This window comes from Budorcas taxicolor, chromosome 17 (assembly GCF_023091745.1).
Source record: "Budorcas taxicolor isolate Tak-1 chromosome 17, Takin1.1, whole genome shotgun sequence".
Lineage (NCBI taxonomy): Eukaryota > Metazoa > Chordata > Mammalia > Artiodactyla > Bovidae > Budorcas > Budorcas taxicolor.
In genome coordinates this window covers 52,347,698-52,370,140 of record NC_068926.1, presented here as the reverse complement: position 1 = coordinate 52,370,140, position 22,443 = coordinate 52,347,698, and the positions used below count along the sequence as shown (strand labels likewise).

The 22,443-nt window shown below is 37.6% G+C and overlaps 1 protein-coding gene across 1 annotated transcript in view; it reads right to left on the bottom strand.

The window, feature by feature from the left end:
• Positions 1 to 22,443, bottom strand: part of SBNO1 (strawberry notch homolog 1) — a 43,123-nt gene that overhangs the window by 5,589 nt on the left and 15,091 nt on the right. The window contains exons 8-27 of the mRNA XM_052654543.1: positions 22,254 to 22,344; positions 20,329 to 20,490; positions 19,203 to 19,338; positions 19,014 to 19,119; positions 18,725 to 18,878; positions 18,112 to 18,294; positions 17,269 to 17,366; positions 15,500 to 15,651; positions 12,907 to 13,104; positions 12,364 to 12,531; positions 12,090 to 12,265; positions 11,485 to 11,616; positions 9,678 to 9,813; positions 8,864 to 8,976; positions 8,703 to 8,774; positions 8,135 to 8,234; positions 5,875 to 5,949; positions 5,067 to 5,213; positions 4,891 to 4,985; positions 4,696 to 4,788 (exon numbers count right to left, since the gene is read on the bottom strand). Coding sequence (XP_052510503.1) covers positions 4,696 to 4,788; positions 4,891 to 4,985; positions 5,067 to 5,213; positions 5,875 to 5,949; positions 8,135 to 8,234; positions 8,703 to 8,774; positions 8,864 to 8,976; positions 9,678 to 9,813; positions 11,485 to 11,616; positions 12,090 to 12,265; positions 12,364 to 12,531; positions 12,907 to 13,104; positions 15,500 to 15,651; positions 17,269 to 17,366; positions 18,112 to 18,294; positions 18,725 to 18,878; positions 19,014 to 19,119; positions 19,203 to 19,338; positions 20,329 to 20,490; positions 22,254 to 22,344 — 2,587 coding nt within the window. The remainder of the gene's footprint in view (positions 1 to 4,695; positions 4,789 to 4,890; positions 4,986 to 5,066; positions 5,214 to 5,874; positions 5,950 to 8,134; positions 8,235 to 8,702; positions 8,775 to 8,863; positions 8,977 to 9,677; positions 9,814 to 11,484; positions 11,617 to 12,089; positions 12,266 to 12,363; positions 12,532 to 12,906; positions 13,105 to 15,499; positions 15,652 to 17,268; positions 17,367 to 18,111; positions 18,295 to 18,724; positions 18,879 to 19,013; positions 19,120 to 19,202; positions 19,339 to 20,328; positions 20,491 to 22,253; positions 22,345 to 22,443) is intronic.

Sequence of the window (22,443 nt, the reverse complement as noted above, 5' to 3'; positions counted from 1 at the left end):
ACACAATATGATGCAGAAGTGGAAGAAAAGGATGCATTAGACAAACAATGGAACATGGTGTTTCCGTTTTTGTTTTTTTTTTTTAATTTTTAAAAGTTGGACTTTATGAGAGAAATCCTAAGACAAAGAAGTTGTAAAAAGCACCATTTAACTCAAGGAAATATAAGGTTGGGAAATTAGTATCTGTTCTAAATAACTGTGAACAATTTCAAAGCAAGAGTCTTTGGAGCCAAATTGAAGTAAAAGGAAAAGTTTGAAAAGTTATCTTCCCAGCTCCTCTACAAAAAAGCCCTCCTCTACAGGGCTTCCCTGGTGGCTCAGACTATAAAGACTCAACCTGCAATGCAGGAAACCCATGTTCGATCCTTGGGTAGGGAAGATCCTCTGGAAAAGGGAATGTCAGCCCACTCCGGTGTTCTTGCCTAGAGAATTTCATGGACAGAGGAGCCTGGCGGGTTATGGGTTATAGTCCACTGGGTCACAAAGAGTCGGACACAGTTGAGCAACTAACACTTCCTTTTCTACAAAATAAATTGTTTGCTAAGCTATAACTTTTTATATTAAGATAATTCTTAAATGGATAAAACGACTCAGTATTTTACCTTTTGTGGATATTAAAGATCCTTTGTCTTTTACTTGTTCACATGATTTGAAACACTGTTTATATAATTACTATGAAGTCTATGAAACATTAGTTGAGCGAAAAGTACATTTAAAAATCTTTTATCAGCTGATGTGAAATACTCTAATTATACTTTAAGGCGATGTTAAAGCATGTAACAATGTGATCTACCTTGACAGTGATAATTATTATAGCTATAAAATAAGCATCACACTACAGAGGAAGTGATTTTGTGGACTTTTCTGGTGGTACAGTAGATAGGAATCTGCCTGCCAATGCAGGGGACGTGGGTTCTATCCTTGGTCTGGGAAGATCCCATATGCTGAGGAACAACTAGGTCCTTCCACTAAATCTACTGCCTCAATGCCTAGAGCCTCTGCTCCTCAATGAAGAGTATGCCCTGCTCGCTACAACCAGAGAAAGCCCACAAGCAGCAATGAAGACCCAGCACAGCCAAAAATAAATAAATAAACATTATTTTTAAAATTGTGTCAATGATTCTGACATGGCTTTCCTAATGTCAACACACATTAAACAAATTCTAAGTCATATGTGCTTACTGCTGAGGAGATTCAAAGAAATAGGCTATGCCTTCCTGGAAGAATGCCTGCTTTTCTTTAACTTTCTGGCTGTGCCCCAGTGTGCACAATCTTAGGTACCCTGACTAGGGATGGAATCCATGGCCCCTGCACTCGAAGTGTGGAATCTCAACCACTGACCACCAGGGAAATCTCAGATGTCTCTTTGAAGGCCCACTCCTCACATCCAGCTGTCTGAGCCCATGCAGACAGTAACAAAGGGCAACGTTACCACATCCTTTCACTCCAGGGAAACTGGTAAGGATCAGCATTTTCAACAAAATATACCAGTGCTTCAATTCTGGCAATAATTTCAAACGAAAGACAATAACCAATATCCTATATGGACCAATCAAAATCCTATCCAAGGCCTTAGAGAAATTTGAATAAAATCTGGTGAACTGTACCAATATCTTAATTGATATTGTACTATAGTTGTATAAAATGCTACCACTGGGAAAACTCATGTACAAGAAATCCCTATCTATTACTCTGTATAACCTCACGAGAATCATAAAATTTACACACACAACCCTCCCTCCCCACCCCTCAGAACCAGATCCAGTTTGAGAGCTTTGCTACTGAATTAGGGACCATAAACCAAGCTTATGGACAAAATCTGGCCTGATCTTATGCTTAACAACAGTTTAAGGAAGGGAGGGAGAAAGTATCTTAGAAAGGAAGGGAAAAAAATTCACAAAGAAGAGTGAGCAGAGATGATACACGCCCTGGCAAGATCTACAGTACTGACTATCTGACCCCTCTCATAAAAAGTTCAGGATTCGTACTCTAGACAGCTTATTTACAGTTTTACCCTGCCTGTGGCATCATCATAATTGGTTTCCTTTACACAGTTACTTCTTGAACCAGGTCTTCATTTAGAGTTTGTCATTCCATAAATGTTTGCAAATAAGCAAAAAGTGCTATATACATACAATGGAGTTCAGTTCAGTCGCTCAGTCATGTTTGACTCTGCGACCCCATGAATCGCAGCATACCAGGCCTCCCTGTCCATCACCAACTCCCGGAGTCCACCCAAACCCATGTCCATTGAGTCGGTGATGCCATCCAACCATCTCATCCTCTGTCGTCCTTCTCTTCTTGCCCTCAATCCGTCCCAGCATCAGGGTCTTTTCAAATGAGTCAGCTCTTCGAATCAGGTAGCCAAACTAATGGAGTTTCAGCTTCAACATCAGTCCTTCCAATGAACACCTAGGACTGATCTCCTTTAGGTTGGACTGGTTGGATCTCCTTGCAGTCCAAGGGACTCTAAAGACTCTTCTCCAACACCACAGTTCAAAAGCATCAATTCTTCTGTGCTCATCTTTCTTTAGAGTCTAACCCTACTTATTTAGCTTATATGCAGAGTACATCATGAGAAACGCTGGGCTGGAGGAAGCCCAAGCTGGAATCAACATTGCCGGGAGAAATATCAATAACCTCAGATATGTAGATGACACCACCCTATGGCAAAAAGTGAAGAAGAACTAAAGAGCCTCTTAATGAAAGTGAAAGAGGAGAATGAAAAAGTTGGTTTAAAGCTCAACATTCAGAAAACTAAGATCATGGCATCCGGTCCCATCACTTCATGGCAAATAGATGAGGAAACAGTGGCTGACTTTATTTTTCTGGGCTCCAAAATCACTGCAGATGGTGATTGTAGCCATGAAATTAAAAGATGCTTACTCCTTGGAAGGAAAGTTATGATCAACCTAGATAGCATATTAAAAAGCAGAGACATTACTTTGCCAACAAAGGTCCATCTAGTCAAGGCTATGGTTTTTCCAGTGGTCGTGTATGGATGTGAGAATTGGACTATAAAGAAAGCTGAGCACAGAAGAATCGATGCTTTTGAACTGTGGTGTTAAAAGGAATAAAGAACTGACACAGGTTACAACATGGATGAACATTGAAAACAATATGCTGAGTGAAAGAAGCCATACATAAATATCATATATTGCATGAGTCCATTTATATGAGGTACCAAGATATGCAAATTTATAGACAGAAAAGAGATGAGAGGTTATCAGAGGCTGGAGGAGTTGTGTAATGGTGATGGCTGGACAGCACTATGAATATAATCAATGCCACCAAATCGTACACTTTAATATGGCAAGTTTGTTATGTATTTTACCCTAACTTTAAAAAATTCTGTAATATGCCAGAAATCATTAAATTATACACTTAAGTGAGTGAACTGTACAGTATGTGAATTACATCTCAATAAAGCTGTTAAAGAAAAAAAATAAAGAAAGATTAAAAAGAATTCAAAAGAAAATAAATATTAAAGGCAAGTAAAGATCTAAAGTGTGGATAAGAGGAGTCCTAGTAATGGAGAAATTCAAGGAAGAAAATACTAAAAATTTTACAAATAAAAATAATTCAAAACTTTCTAAAATAAAGATCTGAAACTACACATTAAAAGAGCATACCACCTACCTAAGAATACTGACCAAGAATGACTAACACAAGATAAACTCTAATAAAATGACCAAACTTTAAAGAATCCTTCATACATACAGGCACAAAAAAACAATTAAATATAAAAGGGAAAGGAAATTAGAACACCATCAAACTCTGACAGCAACTCTATCTCAGAAGAGTAAATAGTAGCATCTTAATAAGACATTCAAGAAAAGAAAATGTGAAATAATAGACTTCATGTCTGGTAAAACTGTTATTACCTATAGAACTAAGATTAATTAAGGGTAAAAAGAAAAGTATACTATATCATTGTCAGATGCCGACATGTAGAAATAGTATAACTATTCTTTAAATAGAATGGGGGAAGGTATATGCAAATAAGTTATTTTTAAAAAGTATTTTCAGGAATACTGGGGTAGAGTGCCCATAATATTTTATCATCCTGTGTGCCCTGAAGCACAAGGATTATTGGTGTGGAAGAAAGAAGACCGAAGTATCAGAGAAAAGGTGAAACTAAAATTCCATAGTTTTAATCAGGACAAATAAATTATGCACTCATCTGTGTACATGTGTATGTCTACTGTAAATTACGTATACACACACTCTCTCTCCCCTTAGCTCCGTCCACATGCAAATACTAAATTGATGACAGTAGTTACATTAGTAACTGAAAACTGAATCTTGAAGACATAAAGCATTATTATGACTAAAGAAGGTCACTCACTATATTATGGCGTAAACAGTTTAATTTACTAAGAATATGCAATTTGGGGGGGCCATGCTGAGTGGTAAGGAGAATCTCAGTTTCTTGACCAAGGATAGAACCCATGCCCCCTGCAGTGGAAACATGAAGTCTTAACCACTGGACTGCCAGGGAAGTCCTCAAATATGTAATAATTTAAAACTTGCATTTAATAATACTCCTCAAAAACTATTAAAAATATATCACACTTACCATGATAAATTATCATAATAGAGAAAGCTAAATACAGTTGGAAAATCAGTACAAAGCAAACATAATTACAATGCTGGCAATGAAAACAATTAACATTTAAAGGAAATAAGTCTTACTTGCAATGACAAATAAAAGCCATCATCTGGTCCTGTCAGCTCAGCCCAAATTTTGGTAGCTTCCTCCCAGGACATTCCCCTCTCCACACTTATCTGTAAAAAAAAAACAGTAATGAAATTTAAATTAAACTCACTTCTTAGGAAGTCTATCAGAAAAGCACGCTATATTTGAATGTGCACATTTTACAGACTTACTGTGTATAATTCTACATGGCCAGATGTTGAATATCCTGGAGTCAGAAACTTCTTAACATCACTTTTCCTCACTTTTTCATCTCCAGAACCAAGATCTTGAATAAGAAAAAGCAACATATAAGTATAAAAAAAATTATGAGGAATACACATGACATTTTAAAAATTTCCCAACTTACCTAAGATCCCCATATCGTATCTTCCATTTTTTTTGGCATTTTGAACAACTGCAGTAAGTGTGTCAGCAAAATACTGAAATAGTGCATTCTGTTGATGCACTTCCATGCCCAAAATTCTGTTTAAGAATTTTCCTATGTTGTTATAATCTGCAATGACAAGATTTTATGAACGATTTAAGGCATTCAAATGGCAATTTAACAAGTTCATTCATCTCAGCCTAGTTCAAGTCTCACTTTCTTCTCCAAAGTCTTCCCTCACAATTCTTGGACTGTTTCCAGAACGGGCCTATACTTTGACTGGTTCTACCTCTAGCTATTAATACATCTATACTATGTGGTCAAAAGATGTTTGCCAAATTAGATTTTTGCATCTTCAACTTCACTTACTGAAAATATGAATACAATTTAGCACATAAGAATGTTTTCCAACATTAAGTCATAACTTGTAAAGTTATTAAGTGCCAGAAGTCAGTGAAGCTCAACTTTTGCTGCACAAGTAGAACTTTAGGCCTAGAGCTCTGGAAAATTACTACTACCTGAGCTCCTGGCCTGGCTTAAGTACTTTCAAAAAGCTCAACAGTTGCTCATACCTGCAACCTAGTTTGAGAATTGCTGATACATAGAAAGCAGAGAACAGAGGTCTAATTTTTTGAATAAACATAGTAGCAGGAATTCTTTGTGAACACTAAGTACTGAAAGACAGACCAACAGACTTGAAACTTCCCCTTCAAATTGACAAAAACAAACAACAAAATGGGCTGTAATAATCAGCAACAGTTATGTACATATATGAAACTCATACTATTACCTTTATCTAGAGTAAGAATTCCTGAACGATCTTCTACATTTATTAGGCCAACTCCTATCAGTCCTTGTCGAACATCTAAAATAAAACAAATTTATAAAAAATGTTACAGCTCAAATGACTCAATGAGCTGTTACCTATTAAACCAGATCACGTTTTAGCATACGTATCTTCCATAATTCTTATTAGCTGAATTAAAAGGAACGCACAGACCCTAAAGATCTTCAGGCACTTCAAAATCCTAGAACTCTTCGCTAGTGGCTCAGAGAGTAAAGCGTCTGCCGCAGTGCAGGTAGACCTGGGTTCGATCCCTGCGTCAGGAAGATCCTCTGGAGAAGGAAATGGCAACCCACTCCAGTACCTTTGCCCGGAAAATCCCATGGACAGAGAAGCCTACAGTCCAAGGAGTCACAAAGAGTCGGACGCGACTGAGCTATTTCACTTTTCAACTTCACATTATACATACTGTTTTCACTAAGATGTCTTATCTTTCCAACAACAGTCTTCAGCAGTGGAGATTCTAGGCTCTCTCAAAGCTGCTCTGCTCACAGAATCAATTTTGAATACACAGTAGGATAGTGATTAAATAACTATGTAAATAAGGAAATAATCATGTTTCCTTTCCAAACATTACCTATCAGTATTGACAAGCAGATGCAAAAGATAAGCAACAAGTATAACGGTCAACATGTTCTGAATTATGTTACTAAGAGGATGATTTGTTAAAAAAAAAACAACAAAAAAACTGGTGTCCAGGCTCCAACCCAGACTTACTGAATAAGGGTTTAAGAAAGAGAAAAGGGTCAACAGGAAACATAATTATATCCTATTTACAAGTTTATTTAATTAGCTAGACTGCTACATGCTTAAAATGTTTAGATTCTGCAGGTGACATGACAACTCTGTAGCCAAAGAGCTCCAATGCAAAAAATGCTCATTTTAGGAACCCATTCTATGAAGAAATTACCTGAACAGAAGGAATTCTTCTGAATAGAAGAATAGCCGTTATAATTCCAGCACTTTGTGATGCAAAAAAAATTAAAACTACTTGAATATCAATAAAGGAATAACTGAAGAACTGCTACATAAGCTAGATGGAGAGTATTACACAACTGTTAAAAATGTGTTCATGCTATAGCTAATGACTTATAAGAAATATATGTCTGTGATATACTGAGAAAAGTACTTTGCAAGTAGTATGTTTTTAAAAAGCTCTGTGTTTAGCCAAACATGGACAAGGGTTTGTTAGGCTGCTCCTGTTCAAATTGTCAACATTTGTAACCTTACCAGATGAGAGTGGAAGTGGGCAGGTACTTAATCAGAGTACTGGCTACTCATTATTCACTTTCAGGTTAGTTTTCATTACTGACAGTGAATAAATAACATGTACTATTTCAGAACTAGAAGTAAATCGGTGAGTCGTTTTGACAATCCCTCCAATCACCCAACAAAAAGAAAACACGAAGGAAAGGGAAAGGGAGAAAAAGAACAGGGCCAAGGTTTTGTAAGTTTTTGTTTTGTTAAATCCCATCAATGATTATAAACAGCCCTGCCAGCTGTGTCAATACGGACTACTACCAACAGTAAACACCAGTTCTTGGAAAGGACTTCCTAGTAAAAAATGCTAACTTAATAATGACAATGTTTCAAGTGTCTTACATCTATTTATTCTCCAAAATACTTTCATAGTTTTCTGAGCTACTGAAATCTCTCAGACTACTAATATTAATGGGGTAAAATCTATACATATAAGAATTTCTATAGCCCTATTTAGGACTTGTTTAATACACGAATTTCCAAATATACACAAATGTAAAAAGAGAATATTCTATGAACCCACACGTACCCATTATCCAGTTTTAACAACTGTTAATATATGGCCAATTTTATCAATATTTACAGTCCCCACTAACCTTCACAGATTTACCCAGGTACTTAAAATTAAATGCAGAAAGTTATTTGATGTAGTCATCTTCAATTAATCTAACAAAACCACTTTTCCTCTAATAATCTAAAAGTATACAACATGCAATAAACTCAAGAGTAAAGTCACTTTACCTGAATGAAATTTAGTAAATCTACTGCTTGTATTATAAGAGGTCAATTTAGGTGTCTGATAACCATCAATTTCTAAATTTCATACATTTTATGTCCAAAGAAAACTAAAAGCAACAGCACCTCTTAGAATGGGTTTTAGTACCTTCTAACAGGTGAGACTTGTCAGTACTCATTTTCCTTTTTTATAATTATTTTTGAAAGTTACCTTTAAAGAATTCTCCAGGATAGTCTGGAGGTGGTGATACCATAGGAGAATCGAGGTTTACAATGGATTTCATGACAATTTCTAAAGCATTTCTTCCATACTGCAATAAAAAAACAAAGACATTTAACCAGTTTCAGCATTTGGATATTCTTCAATTACATGACCAAATGAATGCTATAAAAACTACTACTGTACCAAACAGTAAAAAATAGCAGGACTCAATTACCTTTATGTAAACTTTACATGGCCTAGTGCCTCATTCACACCTTTGCACACAGCAGGCATTCAATAAATAAACAACTTTCTTTACTACCGGGAACTCCTACTTGATTCTTCCACAAGTATTTATTATAATCCTCTTTTCCCACGGGAAAGAGATCATTATACTGCACATTTGATCACCAAAGACCAAACTGCTCTCCATGTTACAGGAAGCCATGATTTTACAGCAAAATCATAAGAGGAGGCAACTTAAAAAGTTTTAAACAGTAACCACTTGACCTTTCTGTTCCTCACAGACACCATACACTGTCACAATTTTTCAGGGATACTGAGAGCTGAAATGTACCTTATTATCGAAGTTGAACCGGCTCAGATCTCTAGATTCTGTTGCTCTTCTGTCTCCATGTGTAAGTGCGCCCTATCCAAACATAAAATTTCCAATTAAGGCAGAGAAGACAAGTAACATACACCATCTTTTACACACACCTATGTAACTAAAAAACTTACCAAACTCTCAAGTCTTTTAGCAACAATAGATGCAAATCTTTGTTCTCCTGCCAATTCAGAAATCAGAAAGACATATTCAGGAGCAGTAACTTGATTTGATCTATGAGTTCGTCCTGTAACGACATTAAAAAAAAAATAGTCACTGACTGTGTCTGCCGATACTAGTGTTCTGAGATCTGTTCCTAGCACTTAATAGTGAGCTGGTACCCTGAAAAGTAAAGAATGTGATCACCCCAACTCCCCAAAAAGGAAAAAACTGCAATGACTTGAACAGCATTTGTATTCAGCGTAACACTCCTCACTGCAAGAGAACAAAAACTCCCATAAAACTGTTAAGTGATAATCGCATTGTTAAGTGCTACCCGTTTGGTTGACCACAGTGTTGCTGATGCACAGCTGCTCTGGATTCTCAGAAAAAAAACTTCTTTAATTTTTCTTTTCTATTTTTTTAAATTGCCAGGTCATGGGACCTGACGATGGAGGGGAAGGGAGGAGCAATGTGCCCTCACTCAAGCCACTGGTGGCTGAAAAGGACATCAAGTGGCAGCTGCTGACAAAGGTAATATACATCCCCAGAGGTCTGCAAGAAGGATATTCCTAAGGAGCCAGAAAGCCCTACTGAATATAAAGCCAAAAAGCCCTACTGCAGGTCTTCTACAGCTTTTATGACTAAGAAAGACAGTTATGATGTACTCTATACTTTAAGGTACATGCAATACCAAAGTATCTCCAAAACTGACACATGCGTCGAGTTTTACTATGTCCAATATTAAAGCGTTTTCCCCAATGAAGTGAAATTCAGTGCAGGACTTACCAAATTGCTGAATCGCTCTATCAGCACTCCATGGTAATTCCAGAGTCATATGAACTCTTCGCCTTTGATTTTTAGCTCTTCTATCCGCTTGTAATGAAATACCTGAGCTGGCAGCTTCTGAGATGATAGCAATATTCTGTATCAAGTGGAAGGAGAAAAAATAAAAGATCTCTTTTGCACAAAGACAAGCAGGAAAACATCCACCACTACGTATTCTCCTTAAATTAGAGAACCCTTCATTTTAGCTGTGCATGGTTACAAGAACACTCAAAATCTAGACTACATTTCCAGTCTCCCTTACAGCTAAGTATGGGCACACTCCACCCAGCAGGTCACATGGACAATGTCCAGGAAATGTCCCTAATTGAAGATATGTCTTCCTCTTTTTTCCTCTCTGCTGGCTGAAACACAGAGGCGTAATGACTGAATGTGAAATAGCTGTCATGGAATATGGAGGTTAACCTGGAAATGCAAGTCTGCATATAAAGTACCAAGACAGAAGCGACCTAGTCTTCAAGGGGTCATGCCAGTGCTGTTCTACCTAACAAAATTCCTACATGAGAAAAACGAACTTCCACTTTAAGTCACTGTGATAGTGGGTTTTCTGTCACTTAACAGCCAAACCTGATCCCAACTAATACATAATTCCTAATGGACATGGGCCTAAATTACTAGTGAAACAAATACATAAAATCATTGATAATACCTATACCTACAATCTTTAAAATATATAACAAGAGCTTTGCTGCTGCTGCTGCTAAGTCATGTCAGACTCTGTGCGACCCTACAGATGGCAACCCAACAGGCTCCACTGTCCCTGGGATTCTCTAGGCAAGAATACTGGAGTGGGTTGTCATTTCCTTCTCCAATACATGAAAGTGAAAAGTGAAAACTGAAAAGTGAAAGTGAAGTCGCTCAGTCGTGTCAGACTCTTAGTGACCCCATGGACTGTAGCCTACCAGGCTCCTCCGTCCATAGGATTCTCCAGGCAAGAGTACTGGAGTGGGCTGCCATTGCCTTCTCTGGAACAAAAGCTTTAAATACACTTAAAAGATAACTTTGATAATGATAATAACTATCATCTATTTTCCACTTGCAGAAGCAAAAGAATTTTTTTAAATATAAAGCAAAATGTGGATAAACATATAAGATTTTATTCTACCCCTTTCAAATTAAGGAATGAGGCTGAAGTGTTACACCTACCTATTTTTTAGCAAACTCATCAGCAAACGCTTATAAGCAATTCCAACTAGATGGAGGAAGAACTGATCTGAGACTCTTACAATTCATGAAGTTTACTTAACAATAAGAGCATACAGAAAGGGCCTCTGAAGGCAACCACAACCTCTGCAGTCATTAGATAAGCAAGTGTAATCTACATTCATTCAGAGTAAATCATCCTAGTAGAACATAGCAGAGCAAGATAAGAAACAGTAAAACTAAAGAATCCTAGTAATCCAGACATGCTTAAATATATCTCCAGATTCAAAATTACACTGACACTCAAGTAAGCATTAGATGTATGACCACTAATATGACCTGAAAGAGCATGATATATTAATATTCTGATTAAAGACTTCAAAAGGCCCCAAAACTATCAAGAGCTGCATCTTATTCTGTGCATGACACTTACCGCATTCAACTTACAAGAAAATAATGAAAACATGTAAAATGTTCGGTAATTACTATCAGCTTAAAAAAAAAACATTCAATATACATGATTTATATTAAAAGAAAAAAACCTAGAGATTAACTGAAATGTATGGGCATAATTCTTTTCACCAAAACGCATCCTAGAAAAACATACCTTATCTCCATCCATAAATCTTTGTTTTTCTGTAATATTTAGTATTTCCACAGGAACATCAAGTTCAGATCTTGACTCATAAGATATGCTTCCATCATCATTGCTTACAACCCTCCCCTTGCGGCCAGTCATCTGCAAAGTCAAACGATGTCGCTCACAATTAAGGTATCTGACTATGGTGCCGGAAGCTTAGGACTCCCGCTGGACAAACACGGTGGAGTGAAAGGGAGAAGGGAGCCAATGTGCAGTGGGCGTCCTCTCCCACGCCACGCACCGGGGGAGAGGAAACCCTGCAACACGAAGCCTGGCTCTCAAAGTCCAAATTCAGTGGAGAAAGCCGACACATGGCAATGGCAGCAACGGCTGTGTGACAGGGGCAGTAACAGAGACCTGAGTCTTGGGGCAGACACTCAAGACACTAGGGGAAGGAACTCACTTGCTCTAGGATGACTAACAACTAGAGTAGAACAAGGGTTCTCAGATCTCAGAGAGGATATTAGACAATTTTATGAGGAAACAATGTATTATTCATTCTAAAGGATTTGTAAGTGGCAAAAAAAGAAAATTACCTAGGACATAATCAACCATGTTCAAGTCATATTTACCTCAGCAACATTTTCAGGGCCACCAAGTTCATCAATAAGTTCATCCAGGGTATTAGGAGGGAGGTCTTCAGCTAATTTTTCTAGTTTATCTAGTAGGTCTTTCTTCATCTGTTGGGCCCTTTCCACGGCATCCTGACTTGTTATAAGGCTACTGTTGCTGTTGGTGTTACTGTTAGCTAGATAAAGTACATGTGTTAAAAATCAGTACACAGTTTAAATATTTGTTTTGTTTGAAAGTTCATTCCACAGACAAAGCAAACATCCACGTGGTTACCTGGTGCACTGTTAGGAGCAGGTGAAATAACTGGTGTAGAAGAAAAACTAGGTCGTTTTGATCCAAGACCTGATGCTAATAAGGCACTTTGAATAGAGTCTGGATCTATACTTTTCCTTTTTTTTTTATCTTTGTTTTTCTTATGATCTTTTCTGATTAACCAGGGATCTGAAAGTTAAGGAAAGACATAAATCATCTGTTAACACAAGTACAGAATTTTCAAAGGAAACTACCATTGAGTTTTTTTGTATTGCTGACCAACAACTTGTAAACCACTAACTATAGCAGTCCAGTACATCCATACACCATGAGGTAAATGCCATGGTTTGAGGTTAAACATAATTGAACAAAATTGACATCATGACCTTTCATAAATGAGCTCAACTGCCAGAAGACAGACAAGCTTGGAGCTCCCACAAAGCAAAGATTAGAATCTGTCTGATAATTTTTACAGGAAAAGAAAAGGTTTTAGTACAATATCCCATTTCAAATACACAGAAATAAGGACCCTTTCGTTTATATTTAAAATATTAAAGAACTTACCATCTTCATCATCCTCACTAGACTCATCTCTGAATGGGTTGAAATCATCATCATCTCCAGAACTCATGTTTTTAGAGCTCTCATAGTCACTTTCTTCATTATCAGAGGCATCGGATTCACTTCCACTATCATCAGAACTGCTACCAGTAAGGCCACCTATTTTTCGTGCTTTTTTGGCTTCTCGATTTATTTCTTCACCTGCCCACCAAACCCAAACAAGAGTCAAAATGCACTGTGGTAAAAATTAGCAAATTATATTTAGTTCATAAGCTAATACAGTTAATTAATTCAAAAAAGAACTACAGAAGAAAAATATTTGCATAAGTATACAAGAACAAGAAGAGGGGAAGGCACCCCATTCTACTACTCTTGCCTAGAGAATCCCATGGACAGGAGCCTGGCAGGCTGCACAGGCTTCCACAGGGTTGCACAAAGTCAAACATGACTGAATCGACTAAGCAGCAGCAGCAGCATACAAGAACAATGAAAAATTCATGAACAATTATAGCCTTTTGAACTTCTGTAAAAGATCAGGTTATATACAATTATTTTTAGGAGAAATTATGTACATAAGTATAAACTCAAGACAGCCTTCAAATGCACAAGTTTCAAAATTCAGGCAAATAAAGATGAAATAATCTCTGGCACTGTCAGTACGTGTATATCAGGTTGAGAGACAAAGCCTAATAATTACAAGTTTTTAAACTACTTAAATACTTCATGGAATACTACCAAAAAAAAATCTACAAAACTGCATTTTTAAAAGTTAAACAAGGTGCTAATCGGAATTATCTTACTGGAAATTCATAGAAGATATCTAGAGTAATCAAAACTGACAAGAACATTAAAAAGGTTCACATACTAATGAAATGGTGAGAAGATAATTCAGAAAAGGGAAACATGACCATCCACTGACCACTCTAATAGGTCACTGACTCCAGGCCACAGCATTACTTTTTGTGTCAACAAAATAAAAAAATAATGCCAATTACAACAGCCAACCTGCTTTCAGGCATACTAAAAATATAAGGGAAAAAGCATTTCTTGCAACAGATGAAAACTTAAAGTGTCAGGCACTGTGTTTAGAACACACAGCATCATGTATGTTCTTATCAGCATTTTAGAAAGAGCCTGAAATGTTAACTTCTAAAAGGCAAAGAGCTTAGTAAGCACCTAAACACAAATCCAACTTTGCAATTTTTATAAAATGTCTAACAAACATAAATGAGTGTATGCCTAATAATTAATAAACTAACAAAAGTCTCTTTAAAGAAGACTATATAAACACACGGGCTTCCCAGGTGGCTCAGTGGGTAAAGAATCTGCTGCAATGCAGGAGACGTGGGTTTGATTCCTGGGTCAGGAAGATGGCCTGGAGGAAGGCATGGCAACTCACTCCAGTATTCCTGCCGGGAGAATCCCCATGGACATGGGAGCCTGGCAGGTTACAGTCCATAGGACTGCAAAGAATCAGATACGACTGAAGCGACTGAGCAAGCGCGCATATGCACACACACACTCTCCCACACCCACACACACAGCATCAACAACAAAGGTTCAGATTTTGGTTCCCCATTTATCATCCAGTAGTTGTGTGAACCTACGGATAGCGCCTAACCTTCCTGTGCCTTAATTTCCTGTCTATAAAACTGAAAAAATAAAGCCTTTCATATGGATCCCTTGCAGTTAAACAAGACCATGCGTGGGCGGTGCTCAATAAAGTGCCCAGCACCAAACTGTTAAAGCCCCAGTTTAAAATGGGGATTACTTGTGTATTCAAAATGACATGGGCCATAGGAATTCCCTCGTGGTCCATTGGTTAGGACTCTGTGCTTTTTGGCCCCAGATTCAATCCCTGGTCAGGGAACTCAGATCCCACAAGACATGCAGTCCAATAAATAAAAGACACCTCCTTTAAAAACAAACCAAACACTACATGATCCAATTTAAGGAAGGCAGTTCAGTTCAGTCGCTCAGTCGTGTCTGAGTCTTTGCGACCCCATGAATACCACAGCACCACAGAACCAGGCCTCCCTGTCCATCACCAACTCCCAGAGCCTACTCAAACTCATGTCCATTGCATCAGTGATGCCATCCAACCATCTCATCCTCTGTTGTCCCCTTCTCCTCCAGCCTTCAATCTTTCCCAGCATCAGGGTCTTTTCAAATGAGTCAGCTCTCCTCATCAGGTGGCCAAAGTATTAGAGTTTCAGCTTCAGCATCAGTCCTTCCAATGAACACCTAGGACTGATCTCCTTTAGGTTGGACTGGTTGGATCTCCTTGCAGTCCAAGGGACTCTCAAGAGTCTTCTCCAACACCACAGTTCAAAAGCGTCAATTCTTCGGTGCTCAGCTTTCTATATAGCCCAACTCTCACATCCATACATGACCACTGGAAAAACCATAAGCTTGACTAGACGGACCTTTGTTGACAAAGTAATGTCTCTGCTTTTTAATATGCTGTCTAGGTTGGTCATAACTTTCCTTCCAAGGAGTAAGCGTCTTTTGAAGGCAGTACATGCCCGAAATACAGCTTGCATCAAAATGCTTAAGTTTATATTACTTCCAGCACCATTTAAAGGAAAATACTCACCTTTCCGCTTCTTTGTTTTATTTTCCTTACAAGGACTATCTCTTGGTGAACTGCTGTTACTTGGAGCTGTCAAATCAATTCCCAGCAAACTATAAAGCTTTTTTCTGTCCGGAGCAGGGAAGTGTTTTTCAATGAGTGACTGTAAAACTCCTCTGTTCGTAGAAGAGAGAAAAAAGTGACAGTCAGTGGCTCAGTATGCAAAATTATTATATATAAAATATTACTGAAAGTATCTGCTTAAAATAAGTACACTTTATTAGCAGCATCTCCAAATTGGATACAAGTTGGTTAGCTTCACATAATTATAAAGCCAGCTTAGGAACTCAGCACCAATGTTCTCTTTTTCAGAAATGCTGCAGCACAGGAGGACTCTATGTGGAAAAACTGAACATAAGGGACTGATTCAAAAGGTGATTCAGAACAGCTGGACTCTGAATACAAAGGACTTTAACAATCCTTTAACCAATTTATTTCACATGTATTTCCATTTTCAGGTATGTGAAAGAGTTAAAAATAATTAAATCTATGTCTTACTAAAAAACAAAAACAAAAAAAAAAGTTTATTCAATCTTACAAGATACTGATAATCCAGGTCAAAAGAATTTCAGTATTCTAGGCAAGACTATCCAAATGAAATGTAATGCAAACCAAGCACAACTTTTACACTTTCTAGAAGCTGCATTAGGGCTTCCCTGATAGCTCAGTTGGTAAAAAATCTGCCTGCAATGCAGGAGATCCCAGTTCAATTACTGGGTCAGGAAGATCCGCTGGAGAAGGGATAGGCTATCCACTCCAGTATTCGTGGGTTACCCTCTTGGCTCAGCTGGCAAAGAATCTCCCTGCATGCCTGCAATGCGGGAGACCTGGGATCGATCCCTGGGTTGGGAAGATCCCCTGGAGAAGGGAAAGGCTACCCACTCCAGTATTCTGGCCTAGAGAATTCCATGGACTGTACAGTCCATGGGGTCACAAAGAGTCGAACAGGACTAAGCGACTTTCACTTTCAGGAGCTACATTAAAAAGTTACAGAAAACAACCTGTCACTATAAAATGTCACAATGGAATGTTTTACATTCTATTTCCTTAAGTCTTTGAAACTTGGTGCATATTTCATACTTGAAGGTCATCTCATATTGGAGATGCTGCACTAGCCATGTAGTACCTATCATCTCAGAGGCAGTACTAGGCAAGATACAGATTAGCAGGTGCATGCTCTGAATTTAAAGTAGTTTTAAATTATGTCTTAAAAGGAGCCACTTGAATGTATCCCCTAAGGCAAAAGATACCATGGTGGCAAAAGTTATTTTACTAGTTTTACTCCCAGAGTTGGAATTGTTTGGTTACGCAAAGCAAAAAATAACATCTAAAGCCTTTCTTAAAATTCTTTTGACTTTTCAAGGATTATCTGCAATGCTGACACGAAAGCATAATAAACTGGGACAAACGAAACCATTATTATACAGCTGGATACTGGCAGTTTCAAATATACAAAGCAAAGACAAAACTGAAACTTAAACCAAGCTGTCAGAATTCCAAGATGTACAAAACAGAAATCAAGCCCTTCCGTTAGTCCAAATACTGGACATATAATGTTAAAATACTTAACATTTCAGTATTTCTATGTTACTGTTTTTCAATAGATATACTGCTATGGATACACAGGATTATGAAAACTCAGATCAGAAAAAATTAAAAGGCAAAAATTTTGCCTCCAGGAAATGCTAACACTTAAATTCATCTTAGTAAAGACTCAAAACCATAAACATTACTTGGCAGTTGAAACAAAATCATTCAATTCTCCCCCGCCCTCTTCCAAGGCTTCTAATGTTCTAGCTTCTCCCGTAGACTGCAGACCAATTACAACACACTGGAGGGAAAAAAAGAATGTTATTAGTTATAAATAAAAATATGTATGTGGTTTCTTACAACACATACTTTTATATACTTAGTTTTAAAAAAAAGATTTCAAGCCTTCCCTGGTGGCTCAATGGTAAAGAATCCACTTGACAATGTAGCAGACATGGGTTCCATCCCTGATCCGGGAGGATCCCACATGCCACAGAGCAACTAAGCCCTTGAGCCACAACTACTGAAACCCACATGCCCTTGAGTCCATGCTCCACAACAAGAGAAGTCACGGCAATGGGAAACCCAAGCACTGCAACCAGAGAAAAGCCCATGCAGCAACAAACACACAGCACGTTCAAAGATAAATAAACTTAGAAAGATTTCAAACAAGAATTAGCCAGGTGACAGTATTACAGCAGTGAACGCTACTGAAGCCCCTGCTCCAGTTTTTTGTGCTTTAAGTAGATATATATTCACCAAAAACGAAAACCTTTGCAGTATTACATATCCATGATATCAGTGGTTACATCTATGGATAGCCAAGTTATAGTGATGTTTATTTGTTTATACTTTTTTGAGCTACCCAAATTCTTTATAAATACATATTCCTTTTATTGTCATAAAAATGTATTTTTTAAAGCCTCACTGTTAATACTCTTACAACTATCCTTTAGAAACAAAGGCTTTTATAAATAGAAAACTTCAACACCCCAAAGACTAAAACAAAACCAAAGACGCATCTGTTAATGCATTCTCCAACTTACTTTTCCATTCTTGATTTCTTCTCGAGCTAGTTGCACAACTCTTTTAACTTTGGACGCTATGCACAAGTATTTGAAAAATCTCTGGTGAGCAGACCAGAACTGACCCCACATGGATTTCTTCATTCTCTGCTCAGCATCAATCAGATCTGCAGCTTGCTGAAACCGCTCTCGAGCAATGACCCACTGAAGGCACACAAACAACAGACATTTCAATCTTCGAGTGTGATTTACTTCAATATGACTAATTCAATCAAAAGAATGTGTAAGACACCATTAACATTAATTCAATGAAGAATTTTCAATAACTTGGGAACCTCTAAACAAATGTTTTTTAGGACACTCACACAGAGCTGTCTCAAAATTCCTATTAACTAATACAGTAATTTTAGGAAACAGTTATGTTGATTTTTAAAGCTATGCATGCTATACTATAAATGGTTATTTCTTTTAAGATACTGTAACAGAGAAAACTGGGAAAATAAGGATCCAGTAATTCATCTGCTGTTTTACGGCAGAAATATACTGTGAGCTGACAGACATTACACTGGATAAAACTAACAAAAACATCATCGGGTACATTAAAAATACTTGGAGTTAAGGAAAAAAGGCTTACCAGTTTGACTGCTTTGTTATACATTTTAACATAGCTCTGAGAAAGAAGAACTTCCTCAATTTTGAAGGTCACTCCAGTAAAGCTCAGCTGTCGAGCAATGTACATTCCTCTAAGCTTCATATCCATAGCAACTATTTCCATGGCACCAACACCTCTGAATAAAATTAAAACACACAGTAACTATCATTAAATATAGTAGAGCTTTAACATACATGGAAAAGATTTTAGCAATAATACCTCGTTTAGATTGCTACTGAGAACAAATAATGTACACTGTAAATTTCATTACCTCCGTTCTACTGCCTGAATAAAGTCACTGAATTCTCTAAATGGAGTTCCCTCACCCCATATTCCAAGACGGTTCATATAGGCCATATTTCGTGGTTCAGAAGCACCTGAAAAACCCCCAAACAAAACATATTACAGCTGAAAAAATAACATGTAAAAAAATATCTTTATCTTTTAAATAAATACTCACCAGTGGCACTAGCATAGACAACTCTGGCTTTTGGCAATTTGTTCTGAAGTTCTAAAACTGCTAAGCCTGTCTTGGTTGGCTTTGAAGAACCAACAGGACATAAGTTTTTTGCTTTATGACATTCATCAAAAACTATCTGTAAAGAATAAATTAAGGAACATGTCACTTTAGTACCAAGTGTCTCTAATCTCAGAAAGACTCAACTTTTATTTCCCTAAGGCCTGGGGAAACACGCAAGAGTCCTAAAGAGCAAACAAACAAACAAAAACAGAAAAAAATTCTGGAGTGAAAATAAATCATGATTATCTCGGGGAGGGATGCTGTTGGTAACAAGGCCCTGCACATGAACTTTTTCTTTTTTTACTGACACGCATACACCTATCATCTGTTTCATCAAACCCTAACATTTTACCGTATCTGCTGCAGACTGTTTTCTTTTTTAAAGTTACAAATATAAACAAAGCCCTCTATGTGATTCTTCTCCTTGATTTCTGCCACTGTGCTAGCCACAGAGGCATTCACTGAATTTGGCACTAATCTTAACTAGATATTTAAATATTTTCCTAGATACAAAAAAAGTTACTACTGTGGAAAATGAAGACTGCTTAAATCAAATGGGGGGTTGGTGAGGGCCTGTGGTTTTTCTTTATGATTAACTGCTGTTACACTGTCCTTCAGGTGGCTGAAAGGAGTTTCGTAACTTCTTCAGACATCACTAGGTGCCAAAGCTCTCACAGGACAACTTTGATGCTATACGAATTCTGTCATTCTGCTAGCACTGATACAGTTCTTGGGTCCACCACTCCATTACAACCATTGGCTCCAATCATATTAATCTGTTACAAATCTTACAAAGCTGGGTGCTTCTTGGTATTTAGGTCCACATTCTACTTTAAGGCTGCATATTCAGCATGTCCCATACCTATTAACATTTTCCTAAAGGAGGAACTAAACAGTGGTCTCATATATGACAGCTACAAAACAGAATCAACTATCTGACTCCCTCGCAAGCTATGTAATCATTAAAGCTCTCATTCCAGCAGTCTTTCTACTTAACTTCAGAATTCCCATATATTACATTAACTTTCATGTCATTAAAAAACATAAAATTTGTTGCAAAGGATACCACTCCATCGAAGTCATCACCGCACCAATGTAGAAGTTGTTTTAACCTCGTTTTATATTTACCACCAGACTGACTTTCACCAATAAGGGAAGAATAGGTAGCAAAAATAACACCCTTCTTCACACTCCCATTATGTTTGGAAGAAATTTTTCCATATTTAAACTGAAAAAGAAAAGAGAAGAACTTAATACACTTCTGTCTCTGAAATATTTATCCCACCCAAATTTATACAGTAGGGAAATGATGGTACCAATACACTTTTGTCTCTGAAGTATTTATCCCACCCAAATCTATATAGCAGGGAAATGATGGTACCATGATGGGCTTTAGGAAAGTCAAAGGACCTCTTAAGATCATACACGAACTTTCTCACACACCAGTGCATACATACATACACACACATGTGTGTGTATATATATATAATTAATATATAAGGATCCAGTTTTCAAAGTCTATCCTCAAAAAACATTAAAAACCAAACTCTCCCCAAGAAAAAGGCACAATATTCATTCTACCAATATTTACTATGCATTTTCTATATGCAAAGCACTGTAATTAAGATCTGAGGGATATATAAGAATTATGATCAATAGTTACTGCAGCCCTCCTCAATTATACTGACTCAGAAATTAAAAATATTTCTAGATGCCCATTACATGTTTTAGTTTTGAACTGTTGGTAATTATCCAAGACACAATACTTTCACCTACCAACCCACTCAGTAAACCTTATCCCAAAAAAAGTCACTGATGGGCAGAGCAACACTGAAGCAACTTAGGACTAGTCTGTACATTTGCTCACTTAGGACTAGATGTACATTTATTTATTCACTGTCAGAGGCCTCGCAGAGAAGTGCCTGCAGGAATTAGGTTTGTCTAGTCTACCTACCCCTGTGACTCCAGGAATTGGTGCCTAGTAGGCCAATAAAAACTTGCTAAATGAACATTAAACTGTGCTTCTAGAAAGTGAAATTTATTTTCTTCCAAATGACAGAACTGTTTTAACATGAACACAGGTACAGGTATACAAGTTCATTGAATATGCAAATATCTAAACCAGTCTCCAAACCACAATTCATGATGCAATGACACACTACCTGTCCACACAGCTCTATTACACTGCCCTCTTACATGCACTGTATTAGTTTCATCCATCAATAGCAGTTTTATAAAAACAATAAATGAAAAAAGCCCTGAAGACTGAGAGAATGAACCCCATAAAAAGAGACAATGCCTATTTTACTTGCCACTACATAACCCACCTGGCACATTATCTAAACCAAAAATCAACAATTGTGGCTAGCACTCACTATACTCTTTGTGAAATAACTCAAGCATATTCAAAAGCTGAGACATTACTTTGCCGACTAAGGTCCGTCTAGTCAAGGCTATGGTTTTTCCTGTGGTCATGTATGGATGTGAGAGTTGGACTGTGAAGAAGGCTGAGCGCTGAAGAACTGATGCTTTTGAACTGTGGTGCTGGAGAAGACTCTCGAGAGTCCCTTGGACTGCAAGGAGATCCAACCAGTCCATTCTGAAGGAGATCAGCCCTGAGATTTCTTTGGAAGGAATGATGCTAAAGCTGAAACTCCAGTACTTTGGCCACCTCATGCGAAGAGTTGACTCATTGGAAAAGACTCTGATGCTGGGAGGGATTGGGGGCAGGAGGAGAAGGGGACAACAGAAGATGAGATGGCTGGATGGCATCACTGACTCGATGGACGTGAGTCTGAGTGAACTCCGGGAGATGGTGATGGACAGGGAGGCCTGGTGTGCTGCAATTCATGGGGCCACAAAGAGTCGGACACAACTGAGCGACTGAACTGAACTGAACTGAATCCTCTTAACAACCCTACAAAGTGGAAACTATCATTCTTGCCTCACAGATATTTACTGAATGACCAACTGAATAGAAGACTTCCATACCTTATTCAATGAATGGACCAAAATGTTTTTTGCTCCAATATCCCTCAAATCTCTTTCAGCATCATACTTTAAATCATTTGAAACACTGAACCTATAAAAAAGAAAGGGAAAAGAAAAATACACAAATTAAATGCAAATCCTATCATTCTAGCAGTATTCAGGAATAAATAAAATCAGGCCTTGACACTTC